At 34.8% G+C, this 8,675-nt stretch overlaps 3 protein-coding genes across 3 annotated transcripts in view; 2 read left to right on the top strand and 1 right to left on the bottom strand.

Moving 5' to 3' along the window:
* The first annotated feature begins 420 nt into the window (after nucleotides 1-420).
* LOC116349339 lies at nucleotides 421-1,806 on the top strand. Its single transcript, XM_031780731.1, has 3 exons — nucleotides 421-548; nucleotides 609-702; nucleotides 775-1,806. Exons 2-3 carry the CDS (start codon nucleotides 635-637, stop codon nucleotides 1,703-1,705), a joined length of 999 nt encoding a protein of 332 aa, XP_031636591.1. The 5' UTR covers nucleotides 421-548; nucleotides 609-634; the 3' UTR covers nucleotides 1,706-1,806.
* Nucleotides 1,807-2,633: 827 nt separating this feature from the next.
* The window catches only part of LOC116349287 (solute carrier family 22 member 6-A-like), a 6,913-nt gene continuing 871 nt past the window's right edge, over nucleotides 2,634-8,675 (top strand). Inside the window, exons 1-7 of the mRNA XM_031780654.1 lie at nucleotides 2,634-2,935; nucleotides 3,001-3,247; nucleotides 3,328-3,431; nucleotides 3,495-3,591; nucleotides 3,653-4,442; nucleotides 4,505-4,602; nucleotides 4,663-4,792. Coding sequence (XP_031636514.1) covers nucleotides 2,781-2,935; nucleotides 3,001-3,247; nucleotides 3,328-3,431; nucleotides 3,495-3,591; nucleotides 3,653-4,442; nucleotides 4,505-4,602; nucleotides 4,663-4,792 — 1,621 coding nt within the window. The 5' untranslated portion in view covers nucleotides 2,634-2,780. The remainder of the gene's footprint in view (nucleotides 2,936-3,000; nucleotides 3,248-3,327; nucleotides 3,432-3,494; nucleotides 3,592-3,652; nucleotides 4,443-4,504; nucleotides 4,603-4,662; nucleotides 4,793-8,675) is intronic.
* LOC116349345 lies at nucleotides 5,884-7,397 on the bottom strand. The gene is made up of 3 exons (XM_031780736.1): nucleotides 6,959-7,397; nucleotides 6,101-6,869; nucleotides 5,884-6,033 (listed from the first exon to the last, which is right to left on the bottom strand). The coding sequence occupies exons 1-3, from the start codon at nucleotides 7,382-7,384 to the stop codon at nucleotides 5,906-5,908; spliced, it is 1,323 nt and encodes a 440-aa protein (XP_031636596.1). The 5' UTR covers nucleotides 7,385-7,397; the 3' UTR covers nucleotides 5,884-5,905.

Raw genomic sequence — 8,675 nt, 5'->3', positions numbered from 1 at the left:
ATTTAATTTTTAAATTTTCAACTTCCATTTCGGGGTGTCATAGACCTTTTGAAATCGTTTAGAATTGAAAGTAAAACATCATACTATTTTGCACCAACCTATTATACTTTAACGTGGCCATCGTGATGTCATTCGAAGATTATTGTAATCACAACTTACGATAAATTGTTCCGTTACTCTAATAATAATGTTCTGTTACTCTAATATTGAAATCATTGCGTTTGTTTATCTCCGATGATCATAAACATTTTCGACAATAGCCAATTTCACTGCTAATCTAATGCGCGTGGGTATTATGCGATGTACACACACAGACAGACACACAGGAAGGCGTTAATCAATGCAATGGGTCATCAAATGTTTAAAAATATGCGAGCAATAAGCATAATCCGAATGAGACTGGCGGTTCAGACTGAATTGAAAGTAATACTTTGTTAGTTTTGTCAAAGCTCGCAGTTAAGTTACTCCACTATTCGGATAAAGTCACATTACAAATCTGATAAGTAACATTTTGATTTTGTAATTGTTTAAAGCGTTTCAACTTTAAGGTACATTGGCATAAGTTTGAAAGGATCCAAGATTACAAAGAATATTTCCATTTAAAATAGGCACATTCATATTGCGTCGTAGTAAAATGGTGACCTTACAACATTTGAGACCGAATTACATGGTTAAATTGTTGATTATTGTCGGAATAATTCAGTAAGTGGTATTACAGTGTTTCTGAATGTGATATTTACATTGATTAGATAATTTATATATTCTCAATGCTAGACATACGTATGCAAGTAGTTGTCCGGTTGTAAAACAAGAAAATGGATTTTTTGTGCCAAAATTACGGGATGGAGAAAATAGAGAAACAATAATACCGTCTATGAAGCCAGCCAAGCCGACCGACTTGAATGACATATCACTAACTGCGCGACCTATTCCATTAGTAGATGCATTAACATGTGCCGAATTTCTTATATCTCCGATTGTAACTGACCTCTTGAATCCACAGAAAATGAATTTGTCGGAGAACAGTATGTCAGTTATAACGAATACAAACGGCGGTGGAATACTTCAATTTGGCGCTTTAAAAATTGTGAAAAGTTTCCAAGCATTTCATGCATTACAAGTGATTAGCGAAATAACGCCTGGCGGTGCCGAGACACGAAAACCCGTTTCAGCATATTGGCTGCCGCAAGGAGGATACGTCGATATTCCGACCATACCCACAGATGATGATCCAAAATTTGTATTTACAGTGGCACTGAATGGCGGTAGCCTAGCCGCTGATGTACACAATTCGACGACGCTTCGGATTCATCATGTGGCCGGCGGCAAAGAGAATAATGAAAATGAAAACAAAGGTGATGAGGAACATGGTTATTTAAATGCATTCGGAATGGCCGGACGATTGTTGCATTCGGATTATGGTTTTCATGTGAACGTTGATACTTGTAAATATGTTGAAAATGGTAGAGCATTTGCTTTCATTAAGTTTGATAGTGAAATTCAACATTGGGTGCTTACATACCAAGCAATATTACATAATCCGGTGATCAATGAAATAAGCTTTGCCCAACGAAATAATTGGAAGGTCAAAACACAATTTTCGTCGACAACACGGATCGTTATGGTTGACAGCAAAATATTGGGAACGAACGCAGATCACAACGGAAAGACGGCGGAAAATCGATGCTTTTATGGAAAAATTTGAATACCGATTTTTATTTTCTTTATTATTATAGTTCATATTAATAAAAGAACGAGTAATTTTATGAATTTTAATAACTACAAGATCAATATTGCTATTTTAAATTAAATATTATCATTTCTAATGAAAATATATTTTGAGCCAATTTCATCCGTTTTAAATCACATTGAATTGAGTTTGTTATTTTATTTACTACTTTGAAAATAATATTGTAAGTATCATGGTAAATCATCCATTGTATCCTACGTTTTACATACGATTTTTTTTTCTTCTGAAATCCGAATTTAGGAGACAATTTTGAAAAATGCAGTACTATTTAAAAAAAAAGAAGCAAAAACAAACTGATCTTTCAATTTTTTTCAAATGTCTCAAAAGTCTCGCTAGAAAACCATGCGATTAAATCGAGAAGCTAGAAATTTTTATTCAATAGACGTTTAATTTCAAACAACGTAAAAAAACCATTTATCTTACGCTTCTTGCAATCGTTTTTTTTCTTTGTCTTCGTAAAATTATTGTTTTCTGTTGCAGTACGCAAAATTATTTATAGCTTTATAATGGTGACAAAATGATTTAAAAAAAATGAAACAACCATTAATCTGCATATCTGTTGTAAAAACTCATTACGAAAAATGAGCAAACAAATACACACAATAATGTCAAATTTGCAAGCGATTTCAAGACGTCCATGTCTCTATTAAGTCGTCCTCCGTCAATTGGCAATTGTTTTCGTTTATTCAGATGTTCAAAGAGAAAAAAAAATCCAATTAAATTAATCCAAGCCCTATTATCCAATAAAAAAAAATTATTCACATTCTCTGTTGATTCCACATGACGATTTTGCAAAATAAAACATTCATCATTCAATTAATTCATATGTGGAACAAAAAGGCAAAAATACTTGTACAATCACCCATACGTATTTTGATCGCTGTTGTGATAAGATCTTTGCAACACGTAAGGCCAACGGACCTTTTTCCTATTGTGAACTTGACGTTTTATTATCGTCTTTGTGTTGTTCGTTGACTTTGAAATACGGATACTAAATTGGAGTATCGTTCGATAGTGTGATATAAAAAAAATGAATGCAGAATCGAGTTTGGATGTGGTATTAACTGAAGTGGGAGAATTCGGTCTTTATCAAATAGTTACTTATTTTTTAATTTGCATTCCAAGTATTCTATCAGCAACGTATGTAGTTAATTACATGGTATCGGCAAACACACTGGAATATCGGTTGGCATCAAACTACACAGCTTAACGTATAAACATTTTTACATATGAAATTGTTTCTCTAATAGATGTAAAGTTCCCGAGTGTGATATCGGTGAAAATAATCGTGATATTACTTATGATCAAGCATGGGTGCGATCTGCCATTCCAACACTGTCCGATGGAAAACTCAAAAATTGTGTTCGCTACGCACCGGTCAGTGATGGAACGGGGATATTTTCCAACAAATGTAGTGCGGATATGTTTAATACTTCCGTAGAAATAGAATGCACTGAATTCATTTATTCGTCTGATGAACGAAATATTCAAACAGAGGTGAGACGATATTCTGCCGTGAAACATTCTAAATCTATTTCTACTGAAATTGAATAATTTTGGAAAAATTATTGTTTCAGCTCAACATTCATTGTTCTGATTCTTATAAATTGGCGTTGGTTGGCACAGCCAGTAATCTTGGTCGTTTTATATTTTTGCCAGTAATTGGTCTTTTATCGGACAAGTAAGATATAACTCCTAATTTCACGAATAAAATAATAAATCCGCATAATTTCCTTGCCTGAAGGTACGGACGCTTGGCAGTAGTCATCATTGGAATGGTGTGTGGCAGTTTATTTGGCATAATCAAGTCGTTTGCAACCAGTTATCTAGTGTACATAACGGTGGGTGTTAGAAATGGAAGTGTGTAATAAAATGATCCACAATCATTCCGTATGTTTTTAGCTTGAGTTTCTCGAAGCTTTGGGTACAACGACATTTTCCGGCATCTTTTTGTTAGCTGTTGAATGGGTTAACACAAAATATCGCATTTTCGGAAGTGTATTAGTTTCGCTTTCATTTCCATTGGGTGAAATGCTTTTAGGATTTGTTGCTCTTTATGTTCATGACTACCGACACATAATTCGACTTCTTTACACGCCTGGCCTCCTTATAGTTGCGTACTATTGGATTCTTCCCGAAAGCGTCCGGTGGCTTCTTATCAACGGTCAAGTTGAGCGTGGCATTAAAATTCTGAAGCGAATTGCACATGTTAACGGAAAAGAATTATCTGAAAAGTCAATTGATATGATAAAATCGACATACTCAACCGAAATAAAACTGGAACCAACTGAAAACGGAAAAATTGACAATAATTCGCTTGGTCAATCGCTCAAATTAATAATCAAGTCAAGAAAATTATGCCTAAGATTTTTGAACTGTAGTTTTCAGTGGATAAACTGCTGCTTTTGTTACTATGGAATAAGTTTAATTGCAACGCAAATTCCCGGTGAAAATCGATACATTGGATTTATATTTGTGGTTGGCATTGAAATTCCTGGACTTTTGATTGCAATACCATTATTAAATCGAATGAAACGTAGACTATTGGTGTTTGCTGGTCTCATTGTTACGGCTGTTTCAGTTTTTGCCACTGCTTGTATACCTGCGGAACACTCAACAGCTATTCTACTATTTTTCATGTTGGGCAAATGTTCGATAACACTTGTATTCAATTCAGTGTACATATATACAGGTGATTTCAAAGACAATTCTAATCATACGTGCATAAAACTCATGTTTTTTGGCATATTTCAGCTGAACAATGGCCAACCTGTGTTCGGACTACTTTGATTAATTCATGTTCAATGATTGGTCGAATCGGCAGTATGATTGCCCCAGTAATAGTTATTGTGGTATGATTTTGAATGGTTTGATTGTATTTTCTATTAAATCTCTTTTAATTTTATACTTAGGTCGCACAATATTGTCCATCGGCGCTTCTTTTTGGTACTTCAGCTATTTTGGCAGCTATTCTCATTATTTTCTGTCCAGAAACTTATTCGAAAAAACTGCCGGACACAGTTGATGAGGCCAAGGCTTTGAGTTAACTATAATTGTAAGAATATCAAGTTTAACGTTCAGTCAGCAGGATTATGACTCGAAAGTGTAGATAATACCAAAACATTATTTATAGTTTACAATTCATACACATACGTTTATCATTTTCAATCAAAAATAGGGGTCATATTCGCCATTTTTTGTTTTACTAAATGAAATTATGAAAGAAAATTTTGAAAAATAAACAAAAAAGAGATATGTTTACAACGTATTGATAGTAAGGACATCTTTTTTTGAATTAAAAACTAAAATAAATGCAGTAAGGAAAGGTACCTGTAAGTATTTTCATTGGTCTTTCTGTCTTCGATGCGTTTAAGAATAACATTTATTAAAATTATTGCTGCTAAAATTATTTTCATCACTTTATTGGCCATTGATATTACGTTTTGACATCGGTCACAAAACTGTATTGATTTTACATGAATAAATAATTAATGTTTTCAATGAAAATTTTTCATAGCAAAATCATTCAAAAATTAGTTTCAGCTATTATAAAATTAGTCATCTAATTCAACAATTTCATATGTCCAGGTTGAATATGTAACAAGCTTGTTATTACCCTGGAATTTAGTAAATGTTCCTCCATGGCTAATGAGCTCCTCGGTGTTTGTATACCAACTTAGAATTAACTCATGTTTTGTTAAATTATCATTATCCCACATTTCAATTATGATAGGTGTATTCTTTTTTATTTTTCCCGTCGTATATATTGCATCAAATCTTCCACGTTCCGTGTCTTTAAGGTTAGAAGTAGTTTTCCATTGAATTAATGTACATTAGGGTGTTTCCCATATCTGTAAATAGAAAAATGGTATTTATTAATTTAAAGTAGGCAAAATTCTATGTTAGTTAATGGCATTTATACAACGAAGCGATTGATGTTAGCACTTCCCGAAGCAAAAAACTGTTTTCAAAATCTAATGATACTTACAATGGAAAAACGCTCTGTTTGTACTCCCGCACAGCCATCTCAACCAAATGGGAAATGACTTTTTTTGTGCATAACTAACCCACATATTCGGGATAGCAGTTACGTAACAAATGTTACTTATGATTTATTTTATTTTATTGTATGGTATTGTGATGATTAGTTGGCTGCTATTCGAACTCGGGCTCGGATATGTCCACGTCGTTATCGTCGTCGAAGACGGCGGCATCGGCGTTGATTTGATTCCAATATCGGTTGATTGCAGCAGGTATTGGAAGTCCAAGCAATGTCCATAGTCCTGATTAATCGAAAAAATGAATCTTTTTTTGCGATCATTCAATCACATTGTGTATCAATATCCTTACCTTTCAGTAGAATGTTCTTAGCAGCCACGACGTCACGATGCCAAGTCACGGTGCATTCGAGGTCTAATTGCCATTTTTTGTAGTAAGGTTTTACTCTTGACATTAGCTCCTCTTCTATTTCAAATGCTCCGTTCAATGTGCGTTGTAACTGTCGATATGTAGATGTATCTGTCTTGCCAAACTTAGACACAATTTTGGTTGGCAGCAGTGTTATGGCGTTGGGTATGCACCGACACATCTTGAATTTGGCCGATTTGGGTTGGTTTTGGAATCGGCACATACATCTTGCGTCTGTTTGAGATGTTCCCCATTCGTCCACCGGCACGACAACAATGTATGGTCGCTTCTTATATGCCTGCATCAGTTTGCGTACACCCGGACACCGCACGTGTTTTTTAATTCTTATCGGGCAATCAGGTGGTACTTCGCCATCAGCACCATGGAATAACAGAGTCGGTTCCTTATTGGTGATCTTGTTCACAAATCCGTCGATAACTTTGTTGCTCCCAATGTATTTGTCCAAGGCGAGTCTAGTGTACTTTGCAGTCGAGTAAGCTTCGATTCCATGTTTGGTCATCTTAACTCGATGCTTAATATAGCTCAGCCACTGTGAACCTTTTGGTGATGGCATCATTGCGTACAGCTCACGATTCTCTCGATCTTGTCTTTCTTTCTCGATGAAATTTTTCGTGAATCGCTTCGCTTTTGCGTTTCGTACGTTTTGATGTGTCTCCCAATGGAACTGCTTGCTCTTTTTAACAAAGTTGATCTGCGAATAAATCGAAAAAAAAAAAAAAAAAAATAATTAGTGAACTTAAGCACAATGTGCATCATTGTATTTTAGTATACTACACATACTTCTTTGCAAGTATCAATTTCATGTATTGTTGTGGTATTCCAGTTCCGCATGCCTGAATCTGTACCTCCCAATCTTTTGAATTTGCCCGCCTTCAACATGTCAATGATGTCCAATCGACTGGTGCCCGATTGTGTGTTGCTGGTCTCCTTCTTTTTGGTGGAATACTGCAGAGACACAGCAATTCCATCGCTGTTTATCGAAAAGTCAAATTTCTTTTTGCGGCGCACAAACCACCGAATTTTACGCATATAAAAATACTGATTCCATATGTAATCTTTATTCTCGTTGAAAACCTTTTGTGAAATATTTTTGTCACTTGGTTTTCCGTCTTCAGTTAACTGTTTCGGAATCAATTTTTGAGAAGACAAGATCTGATACATACTCGAACAGTCGATTTTGAAATGCGTACGCCGAAAATCACACATCGGAACTACCACCAAATTGCAAATGCACGGTAGATATTCCAAATCGTCGAGCATTTGTTTTCGTTTGATGATCCACTGTCGTTTCTTACCCTTCGGTCTTCTGCGCTTTCTCTTTTTGCGTTTCTTCGGTGGCTCTTGATGTGCTCGCAGCAAATTAAATTCTTCTATCTCGCGTTGCATAGATAGATACATCGGCACAGCTTTGAACCAATTTTTTGAATTGGTCGTGAGATCATGTAGGTCGATTTCCGGGAACACATTCAACTTATTGACGATGTCATACAAAACTCCGCACCGATAAACTTTATTTGGGTCACTAGCTGGCACTTTGATGACCTTTTTCAATGAAACAAGGGACATAGAATAAATTCATTTTTAAAAAAATATGTCAACGAGTCAAAAAAAAAAAAAAAATAGAATAATAATGAGATTTTCGTGTGTTTTAAATAAATCAAATTAATTTGTTTAATTTTTACTTCAACACACTATTGAATTTATTAGAAAACCCAAATGTACATTTCAGAAGCTATGCTTCCTTCATCAGTGAGAATGTGAAACAAACTGACACAATTTACAAAAATCAAATGACAATAAAAGCAATGATATATTAAATTTTAAATGACCAAAAATGAAATGTATGCTATGTTTTAAATTTGAATCTTACTGAAAATTGAATTTCTATTTGCAAATTCTAAAATGACCCAGAATGAAATGTTTACTATGTTTTTAAAATTTAATCTTACTGAAAATTGAAATGACACGTTAATTTTTCTACGTAAGTGGTTAGAACAGAACAACATTGATATCAAAAAAATTGACGAATATATCAAACTCACTAAATTATGTATGGAAGAAAATTGGTTTTGTTTTAACGGAAAATACTATCGTCAGGAATTTGGATGCTGTATGGGCTCACCATTAAGTCCATTTTTAGCCAATTTGTTTTTGTCAAACTTTGAAACGGAGTTGAGGAAAGAGGGAAGTTTTCCACGCATTTGGTATCGATATGTAGTCACTTTTTGAGGCGAAAATCCCTAGCAAATCGAAAGAATTTTCTCCGCGAAAAACCTTAGCAAATCGGAAAAAAATCTCTCGGAACCAAAAACCCTAGCAAATCTAAAGAATTCTCCTCAATTTTCTACATTGATGAGCTAAAAAAAAAAAAAAGGTCTTCACTTTTTTCATGAAAAACTCTAGCAAATTACAATAATTTTCGCGAAAAAATTTTTCTCATCCAAATCACAGGGGGGGGGGGGGGGGGGGGGGGGGGGGGGGGGGGGGGGGGGGGGGG

Source organism: Contarinia nasturtii, unplaced genomic scaffold (assembly GCF_009176525.2).
Source record: "Contarinia nasturtii isolate CC-2019 unplaced genomic scaffold, AAFC_CNas_1.1 Cnas_scaffold_2861, whole genome shotgun sequence".
NCBI lineage: Eukaryota > Metazoa > Arthropoda > Insecta > Diptera > Cecidomyiidae > Contarinia > Contarinia nasturtii.
Note: the sequence above shows the minus strand (reverse complement) of the source record. Positions and strands in the feature narration are given on the sequence as shown.